This window comes from Plectropomus leopardus, chromosome 10, assembly GCF_026936395.1.
Source record: "Plectropomus leopardus strain MGB_pleo_1.0 chromosome 10, ASM2693639v1, whole genome shotgun sequence".
In the NCBI taxonomy this organism is placed as follows: Eukaryota; Metazoa; Chordata; class Actinopteri; order Perciformes; family Serranidae; genus Plectropomus; species Plectropomus leopardus.
The window spans coordinates 27745377-27767700 of record NC_142185.1 but is presented as its reverse complement, the minus strand read 5'-3'; the positions used below and the strand labels follow the sequence as shown (position 1 = coordinate 27767700).

Here is a 22324-nt window from a genome sequence, read left to right as displayed (position 1 = left end):
GCCAATTTTAGCTTGTTATTTTGGTGTGAAAGTGTTGCAAATGAATAGACATTTTTTACTCATATTTAAGTCTCAGATATGAGAGAAGAAGCAATGAGGGGCTCTGGGCTAAATTGTCATCTTTCCCTGAAGTTTGACTCCAAAACCAGAAGATGGCAACATACCTCTGGCTCAGACACCGGCCCGCCTGCCTCCATGCTCCTTTACTTATTTATGCATTCATGTTCACCTAGCGCTTCATTTATATATTTATTTATTCATTTACTTGTGCTGCAATACGAACATTATAAGTCTTGAAGAGAGGAGCAGGTAAATATAGTGAATTATTCACTAGGTTCCTGACTTGACTACTGGTGGTTAGGCAAGATAAAAGCCAGACACACGAATCCCTAAGGTTGGTTTGGAGTGTGTGGTGTACATCCGTGTGTGTATGCATGTATGTGTGTTTTTAGACCACGTAGGTAAAAGGAGATGGATTACTGATGGATGGACGAGATGCAGAATTGAGTGCACAATTTTTCAAATCCTTCATTCTGCACAACAGTTTACTGTTCTTACAATTCCTCACAGATTTCACTCACTCTTCCACCTCTACATCGTCACTGCAGGACGTTTGTTACATGAGCAAATGAAGAGACAACAGCGTTTACACCAAAAGCAAAGACACCAACGTCAGTCCTGACTAATGCAGAGTGGGTGACTCTCCAACACAAGTGTGTGAAGAAAGTGACACAACTGAATGAATGGAAAATGAGTCGCTTAGTTACAGTTTTAGGTTCCCACTACCAGGGGCGTAGCTATCATTTCAGAAGTGAGGGGGACAGACTGTTCAGGAATAAGCCGACTTTCATTTAGTGATATATCAACCTCTTCTCCTTATCAGCTAAAGAACCAAATAACCACAAACAGCCAAAGTACGGCACCCCTGGACCAACTCAAGTTCTTTAAAATGATCAAAATCATATAACCTCTAACCCCAAAGTCATTCTTATTCTATAAATATATTTCCCTATAGCCATAAGTTATAGACTCTACTCACCTGTGAAGCCACTCCCTGAGTGCCAGTGATGCAGCGTGGTCTCTGTCCGGACGGCTGCATGCTGTCTTCTCTCTGATCTATTGCAAAAATACAGATAAAAAATAAATGCAAACTGCAAAGCAAACATTTTCAACAGAACTGAGAATAGTAGTTGTGGAAATAAATCTCAAAGTCACTTTAATGCTATATATATATTTTCTCAGCCAGTTATAATCTCTCCTCACCTGTGAAGCCTCTCCCTGACTGTCAGTGCTGCAGCCTGCTCTCTGTCCTGAACACTGCCTGCTGCCTTCTCCCTGCTCTGCCTATTGCAATAATACAGATTTTATTTAAAAATTAAGAATAGCAGTTGTGAAACAGCTGTGGAAATTAATCTCAAAGTCACTTTGATGCTACAGATATATTTTATCAGCCAATTATAATGTCTCCTCACCTGTGAGGCCCCTTCATGACCATCAGTGTGGCCTTCTGGTCCACCTTCTCCTCCCTGCTCTTCCTATTGCAGCATTAAAGGTTAAAAAAAAAAAAAAGATATTCAAAGCAATAATGGGCACAAATTCTGCGCAGAAATTAAGGAGAAATGGGTCTATTCATAGCATGAAGCTAGCCAGCCATAGGTGACAGTAACGTTAGCATTGGTGCTCACCGAGCTATAATGGCGTCTAATTAATTTGACACTTTATCAACAGACAGCAGCATTATTCCACTTACACGGTTTATTTGAAGGAGTGTAAGTTATTTTTGCCTCTTGTTGTTTGGTTTGCTGCACATTATTTGTAGTACTTTGGCTCAGACTGACAGTTCAGGGCAGTGCTGCCAGCATCCGTCTCAACTGTGTCATGTGACCACAACAAGACAGCGTGTGACCGTGACCCATGTGACCGCGTGCCCGTTGCGTCGCCGATTCATGGTGCGTTTGAGGACCGCGAGGAAAAACGAGGTACGACATGTTACAAATGAACTTAATGTTTGTAAAAAAAAATAAATAAATTTTAAAAAAAAAGAAGAAGAAAGTGCGGGGGACAGAGGGCACAGATTCGCGCCTGCCCACTACACAACATGGGCTGATCCAGTTTGCCCGCTACTCACAGCAATGACTGTCACTACAAACAGACTGTGCTAAGATGAGTCTATATGCCACGGTAAACAAGTTAATATTTGATGTACAGTACAGTGAGCAACCCTCCCCTCATCGTTTTCTCCCCTCTCCGCTGTTTGTTTATTTGTTTGTGTGTGTGTGTGTGTGTGTGTGTGTGTGTGTGTGTGTGTGTGTGTGTGCGCGGGCGCGCGTCAGTGTAGTCAGCGAGGCTACATGAGGAAACGAGAGCATTTGAGTGCATGCATAATCTCAGAGAGATGACGATGAAGAAAACACACTTGCTGCTTAGTAAACACACAGTGAAACAGATATAGATTTAAGGAAAAATGTTTTTTTTTCACTATAGTCAGGTAACTCCAACGACTAGTGCAAAAAACACACAGCAAAAAAACAAAGGGGGGTAAGATATTTTTCATATATATATGAGCACAATATTAATAATAATAATAATATATCTTTATAACTTTATAACTTTTTAGAGTCCTAAGAGATGCTTTTCAAAAGAAAATATAAAAACAACAAAAATGAAAAAATTGATAAAGAAGTAAAAGTCAATATGAACAATGGCTCATCTTCAGTGCATGGGTGTGCTGGTGGACATCTTCCATTACACGCTCTGCAAACAAGAAAAAAAAATTATATATATATATATATATATATATATATATATATATATATATATATATAGTTAATTTTTTCCCACACATTTTTGGCAGTACAAATATAATTTATTTACAGAACCAAAAAACATTTAACTGAATCCAATTTATTCTGAATGATTCTTGATAGCACTGACACCAGGATGAGAGTTCCATAAGTGACATAGTCAACGACGTGCATTCATCTGAAAGAAATTCCACATCAACATCAAACTGTACAGTTGTATTAAATCTCTGTTTCTGGGAGGTGGGCCGGGGGATGGGGAGGGGGAGGGGGGTGCAGCTGTGGGTCCATGCCAAGACGGCCCATGAGGGCAATGTGGCACGACCAGGAGGAAGGAGCCAGTTGGTTGGCTGAAGTGTAAGAGCTGGGAGCAGAACAATTACAGCAGTCACTTACCATCACAGTGTCTGGTTGAGGCAATGGCACAGCAGGACGCCGCAGGGCAAGAATGAAGCTTTCATCCAGCTGGTATCACAAGATCAAGCTGGTCATGCCAGAAATGACAAAACAATATGCTGAGCCTAGTAAAAGCTTTTAAACATTTCTTTTTCTTTCCTTTTAAATAACTGAAACTCACAAATTACAGATATAATGGACTCACCTGTTGGTACCAGTTAGACTGTTTACCAATTATGCAAAAAGAGATTAAGGATCTAAATTTAAAATCTGATATGTATAAACAAATCAACTTCTGTTCATTAAGTGCTTTCTTTTCAACTTGATTTGTGTCATTTGGCATCTGTCACAATTTTGGGAAGGTCCAGTAGCAGATATGACAAATATTTAGAGTTAAACTCTGTTGATATTTTGTCAGCTTTCAAATTACAATTTAACATCCTACTGCTAATGAAATACTTCAGGTCCAGATGGAGAATGTGACTGGAATGAAAAACAAAAAAAAAAAAAAAAAAAGTGACTGCATGTACCAAAATAATCACCCACAGACATGGCCATTCAGATGCATTTACACAGACACTAACCTGCAAATGCACACACATGCACACGCTCGTGCACACACACAGAGCTGCAGCGGGTGACCGCGTTTGCCCCTCGTCCTCAGGTTCAGTGGTGGCCAGTCCTGCAGCCTCGCCTCCCCCTGTCATGTCTGATTCTCCTGGTAGGATCCATCATCTGGTTGGCAGTCTGGGTGCCAGTCAGCTGCTTCCCAGGGGACTCACAGGCGATGGGAGCCGGGAGGCACTGGGCTGAAGCCTCCCCAGCCTCAGCAGCAGCTGTGTGGGAGACAGAGAAGAGGTGCGGCACAGATGTGGGAGTCTGGAGCCAACAGAAGGTATGGCTGGTTTCGACGTCGGCCATGTTTGTTATTCCACCTTTTCCTGGGAGGAAGAAGCAGGCCCTTGATCTGGCTCACAGCTAAACACTTAGCTTTTGTTCCCCGAGATGAATAACTGCGAGGGGAACGAGGCGTGAGGGAAAACGAGAGAGAAAAGGAAAAAAGAGTCCGGGGCCAGAGGAGAAATCCGGTGACCAAGTGCAGAGCGAGGCTGGTCATTCTATACCCCGCTAAAGCTTGAGCCTCTGAGCCGTGACACACCTTTCCTTTTGGAGCAACTCCTTGAAGTTAAATCTTTGAACATAAATCTGTTGCGATGTCTTCATTATGCAAAATCACACACAGAGAAAAAATAAACATACAGTAAATACAATTTCACATGAACGGCAAAAACATTTGGATTCTTTTCTCCCTTTAATGACAGTTTTCCAACTCTCCTGTTCTAAGGGTGGGAAGGGATTCAGCCCACCACAAACAAACGTGCTCTCCTGACTCTCAGTGGACCCATGTGATGAATAGTACCAGTCAAAATCATCGCTAACGCTCATAACCAGATTTTCACAGGGAATTTTGCACAACTTCATTTCGTAGTAACACTATCCACCTTGTAAAAATGAACACCCTCTCCTAACAGCACAAGTGAGAAATGGGATAGTTTTCCCACTGAGTTCCCAGATGTAGGATTGCCATTGTATTCACACACCCGGTGTTAGCCCAAGACGACACCCTCAAATACAGCTCTGTCTTGGCTTTGCAGAAAAAACAAGCCTGTGATATGGAAGAGGTGGCAGCGCGAAGCTGTCAGTACAAAATGCTTGTTTATACTGGAATAACCCCCGAAAGCAAAATTCGATTTTGAAATCTGACAGCCTCTTCTCGTGTTGCATCCAAAAACCATTGTCCTAATAAATATTTGAGTTCCCATGATGTGCCTAATGCTAGAAAATGCCGTGCACGTGTGTGTGCGTGTGTGTGTGTGCAGTACAGCGGAGCAGAGTACATCTGCAGTGGTAAGGAAACAGGCTGTTAGCATACAGCTTTGACAACTCCATCAGGCCAGTCTCAAGGTAGCTGTCAATCACAACAAATCATCTCATCCCTCAGCGCTGCGAGGACCTCTCTCCACTACTACACACATGACAGGCCCCTACAGCTCTATTTACCCATGCACACCCTAGCTGTGCCAATGGGTTTGTAATTAGAAAACAGGAGAAGAGAAGGGAGACGGGGGTAGGTGGTAAAAGTAAGTCAGTAACAAGTTTGGATACAAAGCGGGTGAATGGTGCCTTTTCACCAGTGACATTGGCATTTGGAGAGTGGGTTGGCACTTGCATGGTGGCATTGAAAAGCAAAGGCATTCACTCTCCTATTTAGCGGACAATGTGAGCGTGTGTGTTTTTGAGTGTGTGTTTGGGTTGGGGTAGGGGGGTAGGGGTGTCACACACAGTCCTGATTTGCAAGACTCATTTTCAGCTATCTATAATTAGATTAATGTGGTGATGGCGTAGCACAAAGCCAAGCTCCGCTTCCACTTCCATCCCAGACCGTACGAATTAGGGACTAAACACGTCTCTCTATTCCAGACAGAGAAAGTGGTGGTGTGAGTGTTTAGCATACCCTTTATGATGGGGAGAGATGTTAATTGTGCGCCATTACCTCTAAACTGTTTGCTTGTTGTATTAATCACTGTGCTAATTGATGCAGAAATAAAATTGTTGCCACAGGCGAGAAAGGGAGTGAACCCGAGTCGGGGAATGGCGGATAAAAGATTATCGTAGTGAACATATGGAGATGGCACCGCTTTGAAAGTCTGCTCTATATGCCCACCAGCGCCACATGGGATGATGAGTGGAGTGTCAATAGCAGCACCGTCTCTTAATGTAAGGTTTATGGAAAATGAAACAAAGCATGTCGCTAGGTTTGTCTGCATATTTAGCCGCAGACAATAAATAACAGTAGACAGAGCGACTTTTGTAATATGATAATCCGGGCTGTGTCTTTGCTGAATGAATAAAACATACGCAGGATCTCAGTAATACAGTACATTAAATGCTGTATAATTCAAAAACACTCAGTTACAATGACATTACGGGAGCGCTGGAATTATTGACAAAGTCAGTGCCTTTAATACATACAACTGTCATCCTGCTGACGATATACATGGCTTCAAAGGGGAACTCGTATGGTTGTTTTTTGTCATGGAAAGTCAGAACATGATATACTTGGCATTCAAAGGGTTCAAGTAAGGTGAACACTGAACACTCAATGACTGACAGCAAAATTTAACCTTTTTTTTTTTACATTTCAAAGTTAGTGAGCAATTTTGTGTTTGTAATTCAGTGTGATTGTGAAATTAAAAGCTGGAAGAGTGGATCTAAGGCAGGTCTATCACAGTTAAGTCGATAACGACCTAAATAACCTGAAGTTAAATAAGTGTTTTCTGATGTGTCAAACTGTAATTGTGAGAAAAGAGAGCAAAAATATGAGATTTCAGATTGTCCAGACTAAAGCTAAGACATGCAGTATATGTGATACATGTTTGGTTTTTTTTAAATGTTGTCTTAAGTTATAAACAGTTCAGGCTCATGCACTACTCTTACATATTCCTATGATAAGTAATGCAACACAATTTGTATATATTTGTACCACATAATCATGAGCCAGTATAACATACTTATTGTGAAGACTGTGATTACGTGACCAACGGGCCAAGTAGAGTAAAGAAGAGAGTATAAGGAGCGAAAGTCCTCCTTAGGAGACAGGTTGGGGTGGTGGTTTGGTCAAACACACACAGGACTTTCCAGCTGTTTGGAATCATGTGAAGCCAAGTGGATTTTGATTTTTCGAGATAAAGTTAATTACTAATTAGCATAACAGCTAAAATACATGGGGCACCAACGAGCCGCGACATGTCTGCCATAACATGTCCACAGCAAAGTGGGTCCATTAAAATCAACCAAAGCTGCTACACTGAGCTCAGAAAGCCTGTGCACCCATGCAGGCATTGCACTGCTCATCTCTATTTTTTTTTTCTAGCATGGCCACTCAGCCCTACAAGAGGTAGAAACTACAAAGAACTATGCTAAAGAAGCAAGTACAACCTGCAACCTGTTTAAAAATTATCAAAACAAATACCTCATTGTGCCCCAAATGCAGCAGAGCATCCTTATGTGTTTTTACATTTACATTTCACATTAAAAATTTTAAAAATCAAATCAGCATCCTGTAGTGACAACAACCCAGGTCATTAATCCAGTACCAGTTACTGTAGACTTTGCTTCCAAACTAAAATGAAAATGAAGCAGACACAGAAGTGCTAAAAACTGCTGCTCCTCGAATGGCCACTGGAAGCTGACTCCAGATATGATTCAGTTACCCATAGACTCCCATGTCGAAATGCTCAACTTTACAGCAGATAAAAACATGTTTACTGCCTGGCACAAAAAAAACGTTTGGGTCTCTATCACAAACTTTTACATTCATGACATCTGTACGTGGGGTGAATTTTTGTATAACTAACCCATTTATATTTGATTAAGGCTTAAAGTAATGCATAATTAAGGGTTGGGGGCTGCCTGCGAGGCGTCACTACAGTCTACAAGTCAGATCCACCTTCTGATCCAAATATGGTCACCTCAGACTGCCATAATACAAAATGCCCAACTTGAGGCTTCGAGACAGGAGTCAACAAACCAAGGAGTGATGCCATGGTGGCTACGTCCATTCATTTTATACAGTCTGTGTTCCAAACCCTGCATGACCATCTGCATTATCATTCTGCAAAACAAGATATGTACATGGTGGCACTGGCATGTGATGACACACTATAAAGATGGAGTCTGCACAGCAGGTAGAATAAAATAAAATAAAAATACATCTAAAAAATAAAGGAAAATAAAATAAATGCTCTGCGCTCTTTATGTAACATGTTTTGTCAATGCTTTATGTTTTTTGGCCATAACAACCACAACTGATATGTGTGTTAAGCTGGTGATTTAGATATTTGTACATTCATGAGAATAAATACACAAGACCTAGATTTTGTGTGCTGTGCCCCTGCTATCAGAGACTTTTCACATCTAAAATAAAGAATTACACATCAATAGCACAATCAAGCAGAATCTTCTTGTGAACACAATAAATTCGATCCATCTTAAAGTTACAATGAATAATGCTCTTTTCTATATCTTTCTGTATCATAACCTTTTACAGATCATCTTCAAAATTCTAAAGTTTCTAGAGTTTCAGAAGATTTTAGCCGGTACAGTGCAGGTGCCAGCCAGAAGCACAGAGGATTTAATGTGCGGCTGTGTGCCTCACCGCCTCACTAGCCTCCAATGTGAAAAGGGGATAAACAGAGGCGGCCATTTAAAGAACCATAAGTCCATAAGGAGCAGCCAGTGAATGAGGAGATTCAGAGAGAGCTTCAGAGGCCCTCACCAGTGGACCAGCCGCTGCCTCCAAACCCGCTGTGTTTTTGTATGCAGATTCCCCTTGTCAGAATTCATTTATTCAAACGGAGTTATCTGAGAGAGCGGGTTATGAGACAAAAATAGTCGCATTCACATTCGTCCTGAAAAACATTTGGAATGCTAATGCCATGAGAACATGCCGTTGATGTGCTTGTGTTTGCGTAAGAATCTGATCCAGCGCTCCCTCGGCTTGCTGGCCAAGAGGCGCGGTTCACATAGACAGGAGAGCACTGATACCGCTTACAGGGTTCAATAGTCTAAATCTGCTCTTGGGGAACACTTTTTATATTGCCAGGAACATTTACCATTGGCACTCGCCGTATGCAGCAGTTTGATCCTCTTGCAGAAGCCAAAAAAATCCATATTTTTTTAAAGGGTCATTAGATCATTCTGTTCACCGCCAATCTTCATACAATTGCCCCTTTGTTTATCAAAATAGATGTCCTTGGTGATGATGACAAAATTGCCTTCCGCCTAAACTAAGAAACGATAAATCTCCAGCGTTTGAACTGTGGCATCACAATCTTGTTCTCTCTGTCTGTTTGTCTCTGTGTTTCTCTCACTCTCCCCCGCTTTCTCTTGCTCTGCACAGGTGGTAGGAGCTTCCTGGTAGAGTCTTTCTCATTCCTTTTTGTTCCCCTCCAATTGCTCTGATCGGGAGCTGTTGATGATGATGGCAGTGCTGGCTGGCCATTGATTTGCTGTGGCCCCTAGTCGCGAGTTCACAGCAGATGACACTCTTCCTTTGGCTTTAATTAGAGCTGCCCCCATCTTCTCTTCTTCCCTGCCCTGGATGTGGTTCGACACACGAACACAAAAAGCTCCTACACACAAAACTCCCTGCTAGGAAATAGCCAACACTCAGCCACTGCGGCTAGTATTTAGTGCCTTGACTATAAACCTACATGGTCAAGAAAGAGGTTTCTTGTACTACAAAGAAAAAAAAGGCAGTAATGGGAGCAGATACACACCATTGTATTCCAACATGCAAAACTGCAAATCATATACAGACATGTACACATGCACACTGGCATGCCCTGTGCATGATTATTACCCCGATCCACAGGAGTCTAAACATAAAAGAAACAGCTATTAAACTGCTTGGATGACACATTTTGTTCATCCCTGTATCACCCATGAGGCATTGTCCTTCCTCCTGTTCTGCCAGGAGATACGGGGGCCTCATCTTACCATCTGTCCGTGAGCCACTCCAAACCTGGGTGGGAGTAGAGGAGAGAGTGGACAGGGAGAGTCCATGGTCTGGGGTTGGGGCTATTATCTCAGTGGTCATGGGTCCTTGCACATATTTCATGGGTGCCCCCGGGGTGCCTTCTCACAGCTATTAGCAGTCCGTATTCATTTAAAGCACTTGTGGGTCACTTGCGGCCTGCGTAGCTCTTTATCACTGTTCAAAAACAAATGAGATAAGAAGCAAATTAGATGAGCTCCATCTGACAGGTCATCATAATACAATGAACAATTAATTACATTAGTACAACTTGGGCTGTCACAGAAATTATTACTGTCCTCCTCCTATTTCTTTTGCTCTTACTCTCTTACTCTAGAGGAAGTGTAGTTCCTTATACACATGACATGGAGACACAAGTCGACTGAGACGCTGAAAGACGAGCTGACAGTCGTCCGTCAGGGGCTGTTAGTTTTTGCAGTGAATTCAGCACCTTTGGCCAGAGATGGGACCAGGTTATTGTTTTGCAAGTCACAAGTGCACTCAAGACCTGAAGGGAACCGAGGGAGTTGATAATTTTAAAATTAAACTCAAGACCAACCTTTTTAGTTTGCCTTTTTAGTGAACTTTATCTATTTTATATTGACTTTTTATTTATACATTTAAGTCTGCTTCACAGTTTTACAATTTAATATATAATTTTATTATTTTTAACATATTTATTTCTTATTTTATCTTGTGGTGTTATCGTGTCATTTACCACTTATTTACCGTTTAAGTATTTTACTTATTCATCTTTTATTATTATTATTATTATTATTATTATTATTATTATTATTATTATTATTATTATTATTATTGGGGAAATTTCCACAAACACTGGCAGTCACCTAATTTTCGGGGTTTGTTCAGAATATGACTTTTGGTGCAAACTATGAGGCATCAGTCTGCTTTTTTTGGTGTTAGTTTTAAGCTGAAATTGTGATGGCAGAGGATTGTCCTTACCATAAGAGACGATTTAATGCTAAAGTTAACAGTAAAACAAGAGCTGCCTCACTTCCTCATGATGATGCTGTCAGGCCTCCTAAAAGAGCTCGCTCACGTTCACATACACACACACACACACACACACACACACACACACACACACAGAGCGACAGATCTCAAACCTGTTCCCGCATAGAGTATGTGCAGATGCTAAAATGCACATGCTTGACTGTATGCTTGCAGACAAGCACATAATCAATGCAGTCTTACAGCAGGGCTGACCAGTAGGGGGGCATGACCTGCCAGGTGACCCATGTATGTCTCCACTAGTGCCAGTGCATGCCTGTGAGTGTGTATGTGTGTGTGTCCATTAGAGTGAAAGTCAGCTGTTCATCCATGCGAGCACAGTATATTTTAGTTTACAAGTTTAAAGCTGTACGCTGCACCACTACATAAGCAGCAACATGTGAGACAGACACTGACAATGTTCAGCACACTGCTAATTTATCTCTAACCCATTCTGTTTCCCCGCTGATTAACCCTCACAGCACCTCAGCTCTAACACTCCCATACTTCTGTATCGGAGCACTCTCTAACCATTACACCTTCCAGAGCAGCCTAAGTTTAGAGTTGAGGACTCCCAGATGACAGTGTAGTAGAGAACAGAGTGGAAGTCCTGTCATAAAGCCAATCAGAGGAGCCCCCGTTGGACCTCGTAAATCTCACGCTTTGTAGGGTTACTGGGAGGTCTGGGAAGTGAAGATTTCCCACTTATTATTCTCAGGAAGCCCCAGACAACCTCCCCCTGAACTCAGGTCACACAAGGTTATGACCTTGGGACGACTGTCATTGTTGTTTCAGTGACTATGGCAATCAAGACCTTTAGTGATGTGAGACTCACACTCTGTGTAACAGACTTTAAGATACATGCATTTGTTGTATGAAGGTACATACAAATTAGATATTCACTAATTTCCCTCTATGAATAATATGTGTTTGAGCCAGCTTAATATAATAAATGTATATAATTGTGATTCAAAACCTAGTGTCAATTGTCCAGTGCCATCAAAAGTAAAAAAAAAAAAAAAGCTGTTTTGTGTGCTCTAGTGGTTAAAATGTTTTCTCACTATTAAAGCCAACCCTGGAAATGTTTCTGATAAAATCATCTCTGTTTAGTTCCACCTTTTTGTTGACGCTGACTGCTTACTGAACAATAACGTTGGTCTTATTATTCAGATTTTGTTTTTGGTGATAGGGGTTGGTATGTAATTTTTTGTATTTATGTATTATGTATGTAATGAAAGCAATTTGATCCTAAAACACATATGTACAGGTATCTGCTAACATTTTATCAAGTTTTATCAGGGCCCAACCCAAACATGAAGGGCACATCTTGTATGATGTACAGAGTGTGCATTTTCCCAAAGTTCTTGCTTCCTGGGACGGTTGGGACAGTGGCTAGGGTAAGTTAGGACAACTTGTTATAGGCCAAGATATAGGGATTGGTACCATAATGTGGGACTAAATTATTATTGATAAGCTCTGACATTATTGGTTCTTTAATTGGTAGATTTTAAAGTTTTGGTTTGATGCATTATCATGATGCAGCCTCTCACATGCTCTCTGTTTCAGGGCTGAGCTCCTGCACATGCACATACACATGCACGTACACATGCACATGCATGTACACGTACAAGTGCATATGCACAAACACATACACACACAAACCCACGACATGGAACAGTTCAGCAAACAGCAGTGCACAGAGGCCGCAGTGTGAATTTTTGATAACTCGATACTCAGGTTGACAACAACTGTGCTTGTTACTGTAAGTAAGTGCAATAAATACTTTGCGAGTAAAGAGCCAGTACTTATTATTGTAACAGGCCTATGTGCCAAAATACGTGCACTTTGCTTGAATAATTGAATGAAAAATTCAAATCTCTTGCGAACAAACAAATCATTCAAAGATTTACTGTTTTGAAAAACAAAGTTCTCCTTCAATAGCTGGGCCAAAGCAAATGTGAAAAACTGCAAAACTTATTTACTTATTTGAATGTACTTCCATCTGCAGTTTTGCTCTGCGTGTGTGTCTTTGTTTGTGTGTGAATGCGTTCTGTACCATGGGGTTTTCATTGCGAAGCCCTCAAAAAGCTCTGTGCCAATGTTCCTGCAGACACCTTAACAGGCATGAGACACATTTCCAGTGGGACACCAACCATCTCTTTCTGTCTCAGCAGAGAGCAGCGCTCCAGTGCCAGCCTAGTGCCACCAGCACAGGGATAAGCTCTCTGACAGAACATTGACAGGCTTTCAGAGTCTCCCGAGGCCAGTGCAGACCCGGGGGAGGATCAGCAGGCCTCCAACAAGTGGTCCTTAGGGCAGCACAAGGTTTCATACTGTGAGGGTCTCTGTGAACTGAACCACAAGGAAGTAAGTGACAGGAGATGAGGACTAATTATATGCTGTATCAAAGGTCCAATCAGTCAGATATGCAGCCCTACAGTTTGTCCCTGATTTCTGTATTATATGCTCTCATCTCAGTCTATAAAAGCAACAAAATAAATGAAACTTACTTGTTTTTATGACTGCAAGAGTGCTGTCCAAAGGCTGGATGAGGTCATCTATTTCTGCAGTGAACACAATGGCAAGAAAGTAGGACATACACCTAAATTTTCGGAAGAATATATAATTCATATTGTGATGGTTACATAACAATTGAGAGTGAGACGCCATCATTTCACCATGTGTTATTATCATGTTAAACAACCTGGTCATTTTCCATTTATCTTGACATCTTAAAGAAAAAAAAAAAAAAAAAAGATAAAGCACACCTTTCACCTCTAGCACTTAAAAAGTTCCCTTAAAACATCAAAACGTCTTTTTATGACTTCTGTTCCACTTCTAGTTCTTGTAACAGCCATATAGGCCATGCCAAATGTGCCCAGAAATAAGCCGGGCCTCCCCACTGTCTCTGAGATTGCCCACCCAGGAGTCTGGCACACGCCACAGTGAGCAGGAGGCCCTCTGGATTACAGTAATACGCACTATCTCATAATGGAAAGCTGCCTTGCACATTTCCCTCTCTCCGCCCTCATTGTCCACACTACCAACTGCACAATCAGGATACGAGACTATGATTGCACCCATTAGCATGTGTGCTGCTCCCTTTTCTGTTTTTTTCCTCAGCTGGACACTGCTTAACTGCTACCAGGTAGAAAAAAAAATTTAAAAAAATATGTCATGGTATGCAAAGTTAGTCTTATCACACCATAAACCAGGGATACTCAACTTGCTTTGCTTGGGGGCCACGTGCAAAAATGTCAGGAAGCCAGGGGCCAGTAACAGCAGGCGATAACATGTTGCCAGGATTTCAGGACATTTCTTTGTTTTAGCTTGTTCCTAGGATTTTAGGACTATGATTTTGGAAAGTTTCTAAGATTTTAGGATGTTCCTAGGATTTTGGGATGTTTCTAGAATTTAAGGACTTTTCTAGGATTTTAGGATTTTTCTAAGATTTAAGGACTTTTCTAGGATTTTAGGATGTTTCTAAGATTTATGGACATTTCTAGGATTTCAGGACATTTAAGGGATTTTACAATGTTTCTAGGATTTTAGGACATTTGTAGGATTTGGGGACATTTCTAAGATTTTAGGATGTTTCTAGTATCTTAGGACATTAGGCTTAGCTGGGACCCCTGTCTGGGGTGCGGGGATCCTCCGCTGGCACTTTTTTGTAAAAAAAAAAAAAAAGCTCTATTGATGCTGTTTTATGTACCTTGGTATACTAAAAGTTATACTAAAACAACTCCAAGTGTGAATCACTTTATTTTTATTGTGAATTAGAAAAATGATGATGTAAAAAACACCTTGAACCCTCAGACATGGATGGCTTGATTAATATCAGGCAGCAGAGGTCATGGGTTACAAGGAAACAATGGCATGAACATATTTAACCTGAGCTACTAACATGGTTAAATAAACAGTCAAAGCTGCCCTGTTTGGACCCGCCACACTCTCGGCAAACTCCGCCACTTTCCCTCTCACCCTGTAATCACCAGAGGCTGTAATTAATGGGGAGGCTGACCCACGGTTCAGGGCAGTGGAGAGGAAAGCCAAACAAAGTTGAAAGCCATTAAGAGGAAAGGGAGGTTAAGAGGGAAGACAGGGACACAAGCATTAGGGACTATGGACTCTGTTAGCCACCCAGTCTTCCCTTGGTTGCCAACAAAGGTGCAGGTGGGCCAGGGGGAGCAGAGGTGCACTCTGGCCGGAGTTTAGACCACTAGGTTACCACAGACTGTACGTAATTACACCACAGAGGTCATTTACTCCACTAAGTGGCTTCCCTACCAACCCTGTCAGTGAGTACACGCTAATCAGGCCTGGTGCCCCAAACAATGGGCCATGTGTGCCTCTGAGTGTTGTGGGAGGAGCAGAGGTAACCAGCAGACCACCACTGATCAACGTGGACGACATGTTTCAAAAGGACACAAAAGCTCTACAAGGGGGTGAGCGTGAGGAGAGGCCAGAGGCAGACAGACGGACGGGGACGGGTCCACTAAAGTTGCAGACTGGCATGTCTTCAAACCTGTATTTATCCAGGAGGTTCTAGAGGATAAAGGCGGATACAGTGACACTTAGGACAAGCACAGAACAGATGCTGCCGAGCACAAGGACAAAGAGGATTTGAAGACATTAACAAACCACATGGCTCAAATATCCACTTTATTAAAATGTTATTGGCCTGTGACTTTCGTTTGCTGTTACTGCTCAGATGGATTGTATTTCTACTAGACTAAACTTAATCAACACCTGTGAAAAGTAAAAAAAAAAAATTAAAAAAAAGGCACAAAAATTGTTTTTTAAAGGAGTGTAAAAGACTTGATACCAGTGACGAAGTAGCCCTACTTCGTATTAAGCAGCGCGTTACAATAAGTTTAGTCCTCTAATTTGTCATGAGTTGTTGTATAACCAGGTCTGACTATATTTGAGAAGCAGCCTTAAAAAGCATTACCTTTGTCACAAAAGATGGAGTTTCTGACTGCCTCCATTTAAGGGAGAGAATACTCCAAAATCAAAAAAATCCTCTTAGCTGCAGTGCTTTGAATAACTCTACATTGTTTTGGTGTAAGTTTTCAAGTGTTAAAAATATCGGCCTTAGAGATGTCTGCCTTCTCTCCGATATAATGGAACTAGCTTCTGGCGCCAAAGCACCAAAAAAAAAAAAACACGCTGAAAATCAATAGCAATGTGTCTTTCCAGAAATCATGACCTGGTTACTGAAGACAATCCACAGAAGCTAGTTGTGAGCAGTATCACCTGCAGAACAAAATGTGCATATGCTAATGGATTAGAGGCCCGAGCCAGCATGAGACAAAAACATTAAAGGTGTCATCCTCGGCTGAGCTGTAACGTCAGCCAGCGTCGTTGACATCAGAGATGTACTGGGTTCTGTTTGCAGTCCAAGAAGTATTGAAAAGTCACAATTTAATCGAAGGAAAACAGTCTGTGAGGAGAGGCAGAAAATACTGGGCAAAACGCAGTCTAAAATGTATCAGCTAATGACGAGTTTGCTTTTTATTAGCTTTTTTAAAAGTCATCACCATTCATAAACAGATATCTACTTGCTATATCTAAATGACCAGCACACGCGGGAGGAAGTCTTAGCTCAGATATCCGCCGGCTCTACCAGAGCAACCCAAAATATTGGCCCTTACCTGAGGCTTAATTGGCATCAGACCCAAAGATGATGGGTTCTGGGATGCCTGCTATCCACTTCCATTATATTGGAGCGAAGGCAGACACCTCTGCAGCCAATATCTCTAATACTCTGCAACTAACACGGATACAATCGAGATTTATAAAGAGCACTACAGGTAAGAGAGAAAACGTGAGATTGAATTTGGGGTGAACTATCCCTTCAAGATTTAGATCATATATAGTAATATGTTGTTGTCACAGGCTTCTGTTCTTGTGGCTTGCTGCCTTCTGCTCAGTAGCATTTTTCAAATGGTGCATTGTTAAAACAGTCTAACTTTGGCCATCATAAAAGCTTAGTGACATGACGTAATAAAATGATCTATACTGGTTAGACCTTCACTTCTCTAATTACACCACTGCCATTACACAGGAGTTTGGCAGCTCCTCGTATGATATATGCGTACATTGCTAACAAGCCAATCAGCCCTGCCAACAGAAGCAGTGGAAGCACAGAGAGCCATTAAAGGCCTGGCTGCAGCTACACAAACAAAACATATCCACCTGAGACCACAGAGGGACAGGATGCAGGCTACTTATAGCAACCCAAAACCAACCCACAAGAATAGCAGGAAAAACGACTCGGTACGGGAGCTGCACAGAGCCTTTTGAAGTGCGCCACCTCTAAACTATTCTGATAAGCCACCCCAGCATCTTTGAAGGCAGGTTATCCTCCGCGGCCGCGTGTCCTGTTGTGGACGAATTGTTTCCTCTTTCACTTTGTCTCTATTTTCCTGTAGAAACTGACACCGTTTTATTGTTCTCCTGGGCCACGCTGTTGTCTAGTGAAGCACCAGGATGGGACCGCTTGCTGATGAAGGAGGACCGTAGCGGGCAGCGCCAGATAGATGGACAGTAAGTTGGTCACAGGTGACGCAGGGGTGGTAACAGCAAAGAACCAGCAGAAGGATGACCCCCTGCTTATTGCAACCATTTCCTCTATCCTCAAGGTCGCAACCTTACAATGCCCTCTTGCCTAAGAATGGACCGCTGGAGTAATTAATCAGTCAGCGGTCAATGATGTCATTGCAAAAACATGGCACAAGAATAGGGAGAACAGTGACATATTTTGTTGTTTTTGGTGCGGTGCTGATGGTTGTGCTCGTAAATATCGCAGATTTATGGTGAGGGAACATGCACCTGCCACTCTGTACAAAGAAAACAGGTTAAAAAAAACAAAAAAACAAGCACCCACTGGCTCACTTTCAGACTTTTAGAAGTAAAAATCTCATGCCTGAATTTGAACAATAATTTAAAGGTAATTCATGGCTCTGAGGAAACACATCAGATTTACTGCACACACAATATGCCCTAAAATGTATTAAAACATAAGTGTTTCTTCTATTATACTTTGGTAAAATATGTCATACTCCTCAGGAAGGTAACAGAAGAGATATTGCATGCTTTGCAAAAATATGTATATAAATACAAAGAGAAATGTTTTCACCTCCGCTGCCAATAGGGTTGTAATCTGTGTAATCTGAGACAGAGGTACAACATGTGCTTCCCTTGACTCCTGCGGAGAAGGAAAGCTCACTTTAACACTCAATATCAGGGAATCTAATTGCACTTACAAATTGTTCTTTTTGGCTTCCTTCTCTGGAACAAGTCTATGGCATCATATCACAGCCCTATCAGGCTTATTACAAGCACCATTTCAGAGGTGAAGATGTGCTTCAACACATTATTGTTTTTTATTTGTGTATTTTTTTTATAACATTATTGACCACTATTGCTTCTTTTGTTTCAATATTCTCTTATTTAAATCTTTTAAATAAACATATTTAACCCTTTGAAACCTGAGCAAATTGGTTTGATTTTTTTTGGCAAGAGATGTCCCAGAAATTGTGAGAAATTAGTAAAAAGTGACAAGGAAATGACCAAGAAATTTGTTTCTACAAAAAGGATTATTAGAAATTTAAAAACAAAAAAGGAAAAAGAAAAGGAAATTTATAATTATATAAAAATTCTGTTGCAGAACAAAAATATGTACATTTTTCTTTTTTAAATTTTTCCAAAAAACATTTGCATTTGGAAGTTAAAAGCCAATGAAAATAGCAATGACCTGCGAAAACCCAACCAATGTTGCTGCTTGTACGTCTCAAACAGTATTCTGCAGCTTGGTAAGAATCTCTCGCCAAGCTGACACACCATCCACCATCCCCTCCACCCTCTCATGACAAACCCAGCTCATATACGACGTCACTTTAGAGACGCTAATATGACACATATGAGATGTGCAAATGTAACATACTCGTGGTTTGCAGAAATGTATGATGCCAACATTTTCTTCTGGCAAGTGGCCAGATGATACAGTAACCACAGATTTAAATACAGCCGGTGGGAATTTCTGATGCAGTCAGGGCTCAGTCATCACTTGCTGATATTATTGTGGCCACAAGCAAAAAAAAAACAAAAAAAGATCCACTAAGCATTGCCCTCAGCCTCTCCCCTCCTCTCTTTATCTTGCTACACTTATTGTTTTGTGCACTATGGCCAGAGAAAGCTCTGGTATTTCCTCTGAGGAGTTTTGCTAACGTGCAGATCAGCACTGATTTTCTGTGTGCGTGGGCACTGGATCAAAGTACAGACTGAATGCTCACTGGAGCTAAAAATATCATATTTGACTCAGGGTAGAGGTTAATATGTCTCACCTCTGGCAGATACTGTGTTTACATTCAACACAGACACTGATTACTCTGTTTGATTAGTTTCCCTCGCTTGGGAAGGCGCTTCCACTCAAATACACTATTATAGTTTTTCTCCATTGTTCATGTGCACTTCTGCCAATAGTGTTGACGAACGCAGTGATACAATGATTAAGACATGACATGCGTTTAGTTTTTAATGACTTGTGTTTTTTTATTCTGCATAAATATAACAGAGATAAAGGTAGTGTGAGGAACATTTAACAGTGCACTCATTAGTTTTTCAATCTTATTCCTATAATAGAGGGAAATCTTTTTTTTCTTTATTTCTGGGGATTTTGTGAGAATATGCAGACATGCAAACCTTTGACTAAGAAGTCACATATAAACCTGATGTCCGGCAAAATAATAGAAGCAGAGAGAGGAGGAAACGAGCCTGTGATGTAGGGGTGTGCAAAATGACTGCAAGGGTGGAAAATTTATAGAGTGGTTCTCAACTTTGGGGCTATATTTGACAATGTGAGGTTGCGTCATACTGTAATGCAACATTTCAGTCAGTCTTTCTCCACATTACATGACTATTCTTCCAAGTAAGGAATTATTTTTATGAAGAGCTTCAAGGTATAGTACAGTAGGTGCTATGTGCACGTAAATCTATGTTCTGATGTAAATGCAAGGCAAGATATGGAACCACAAATGGACCGCCCTTAAATACATGCTCATTTTATCTTCAGAAATTCTGATTTGATGCATAGTGTTGAAGATGGAAAAGGATCATATTTACATGTGATTTGGAGCTATTTGTCCCACAGTTCTGGTGTCTAAAAACGGGGTAACAATGCATCTGAACAATGGAGATGCTGCCATCACATGTGTAGATTAATCTTATGTCAACACTCATTTGACAGGAAATTCATGTATATTAAGAGAGCTAAACAAGAGAAGTTAAACTAATGGAGTATTGCTTGCAATAATGACAAGCGATGAGAATAATAGATTGTTAGTTCGCTTCATAATGAAGCTAGATATCCGGGGACGTGTAGATAGGCACATTAGAAGTCAATACTGTTCTGGAATAATAGGACGGCTCAAAGATAATGTACTCTCACAAGGGGGCCGCGACATTAGCAACAGCCCAGCAGGACTCGGCTTGCACGTGTGCCAATGACGCATTAAATCCCTCAATGACAAAAGATACAGGAAAGGTAAATCTGGAGGAATATTCTTTTGTCACCATCATACAGCAGACACCATACTGTACACAGTATCACAGAGGGATGTTGAGGCCATTAGTAGTAGGTGTTGTTGCACAGGGCACAAAGAGCATTCAAATTATATGTGAATGTTCAGAAGTTACAGGCAGTCTCTGCTGTCTAACAAACACCAAAAACGTGACAGAAATTATTGCTCATAATTCTAAAACAATTATTTTTGTGAAGAAAAACACTACTTACAAGAGTCACAGATCTTTAATCAGCCCACACTGTGATGAAAGCACCATTCCAGCATGAACCTCACTAGATGAAAACACAAATAAGACAAAAGAACGAAAGTACAGATGACATTAACTTCTGCTCAAATGAGCACAGTAGGAGAGCGCACAAAGTATTTAGCACCGCTCTTTCTGTCTTTTGATGTTGTTTGTCAATTCACAGCATCCACTGCAGTATTTAGTGAGTTCAACCTCTATCTTCCCTGATGGCATGAGTGCAGGGTGAGTGTACCAGTGGCCCTCGCCTTCATTAGATATTAATTTATTCATTACATGTTAACTCTGCGAGACCTTGGAAGGAGACACCAGGTGACTCTTCTTCATTTGGTCCCCACCGCTCTCCACTGGGCCCAGGGAAACCACAGTAATGCCACGCAGTTGGAGAAGTGGAGAGCAAATTATTCAGCTCCATAGAGAGGGACTCTTTGTGGTAAACACACGGTGGGACGCTTGTGCTGTCATAATTAAATCTGCAAATCCATAAGAGCAGGGTGCTTCCATTTTAGTACACAAGCACATGCAGTGGGGTAAACACAATCATGCAGAAGCAACAATATATACATTTAGAGTATAAATGATATAATAAATAATATTAGTTTTAATGGTTTTATTAGCCATATTTCATGGTTGACATTGTAACTAGGGAGTCAGAGAATATATTCGACCAGTTATGCATGTCAGTCTATTGGCTTATTTTGCCCCTCCACCATGTACCAACCTGGGATGCGTTCAGCCTCCCTAAAAGGTACCAAAACATTTATCTGAACGGAAATAGTGGTGCGTTAAACACCCTGATGTATTACGCAGGTGCACTGCCTTATAATACAGCAGGTTTAATTTGTTTTAGTTCACAGGGCTTTATTATCCTGAGAAACATATTTTTATTTGACATGTATCAATATATGTGCCTCTGCTGACTGATTAACAACCAACCAATCAGCAGCACTTATCAGATGCCTTTCACAAACATTTAAATTTTTCATAGTATGCAAATTGGTTTGATCTCTTTTGGAAAAAAATATGGTAAAAAGGCAATAAGAAACTTGACAGGAAATGCAAGTTTCAAGAAATACATAGTAAAAGGTGACAGGAAAATGACCTGAAAAAGAGCTCAAGAGACAGAAAGAAATAGAGAATCATTAGAAAATGATCAAAAACTAGGGCAAAATATCAGGAAAACTATATTTATAATTATTAGAGCTATATATTTAAAATTATGATATGGGGAAAAAATCATATTATTACTTATTATTCATCATATTATTAATGTTTCAGTTTTCAAAAACATTTTTTTTTTTTTTTTTTTGCCAATTTTCAAGTAATTTTCTTCCAGTTTTGCTAATTTTGGGTCATTTCCTCTTATTTTGCTCATTGTCTTGTTCCATATTTTAAAAAAAATCATTTGCTCAGGTTTCAAGGAGTTGGAAAAAAGTTTGGGCTATTGAGAAAAAAATTAATGACTAATCAAAACTAACATCCCTAAGTATTAAAAAAAACTACTGCATACATAAAAGTTATCTGAGACAGAAACAAAAAAAGTGACAATGTAAGAATGGGGATTGGAGGGCATGAGTGGGGGTGGAGTGGTAAGGTGGGGGTGGTGGTGGTGGGGAGTGGGGGGTTGGGGTGTGTGGGGGGCTTTGTAACTTCCTCATATGAGAGCGAAAGAGCTCTCAATCTTCGA

At 40.8% G+C, this 22324-nt stretch overlaps 1 protein-coding gene across 1 annotated transcript in view; it reads right to left on the bottom strand.

Annotated features, from left to right (window-relative positions):
- Nucleotides 1-22324, bottom strand: part of LOC148188541 (uncharacterized) — a 188276-nt gene that overhangs the window by 43830 nt on the left and 122122 nt on the right. Inside the window, exons 7-13 of the mRNA XM_088083484.1 lie at nucleotides 13317-13370; nucleotides 12960-13158; nucleotides 3782-9972; nucleotides 3198-3285; nucleotides 1473-1535; nucleotides 1264-1344; nucleotides 1040-1116 (exon numbers count right to left, since the gene is read on the bottom strand). Of these exons, the coding sequence (XP_087939610.1) occupies nucleotides 13361-13370 (10 nt within the window). The 3' untranslated portion in view covers nucleotides 1040-1116; nucleotides 1264-1344; nucleotides 1473-1535; ... (2 more) ...; nucleotides 12960-13158; nucleotides 13317-13360. The remainder of the gene's footprint in view (nucleotides 1-1039; nucleotides 1117-1263; nucleotides 1345-1472; nucleotides 1536-3197; nucleotides 3286-3781; nucleotides 9973-12959; nucleotides 13159-13316; nucleotides 13371-22324) is intronic.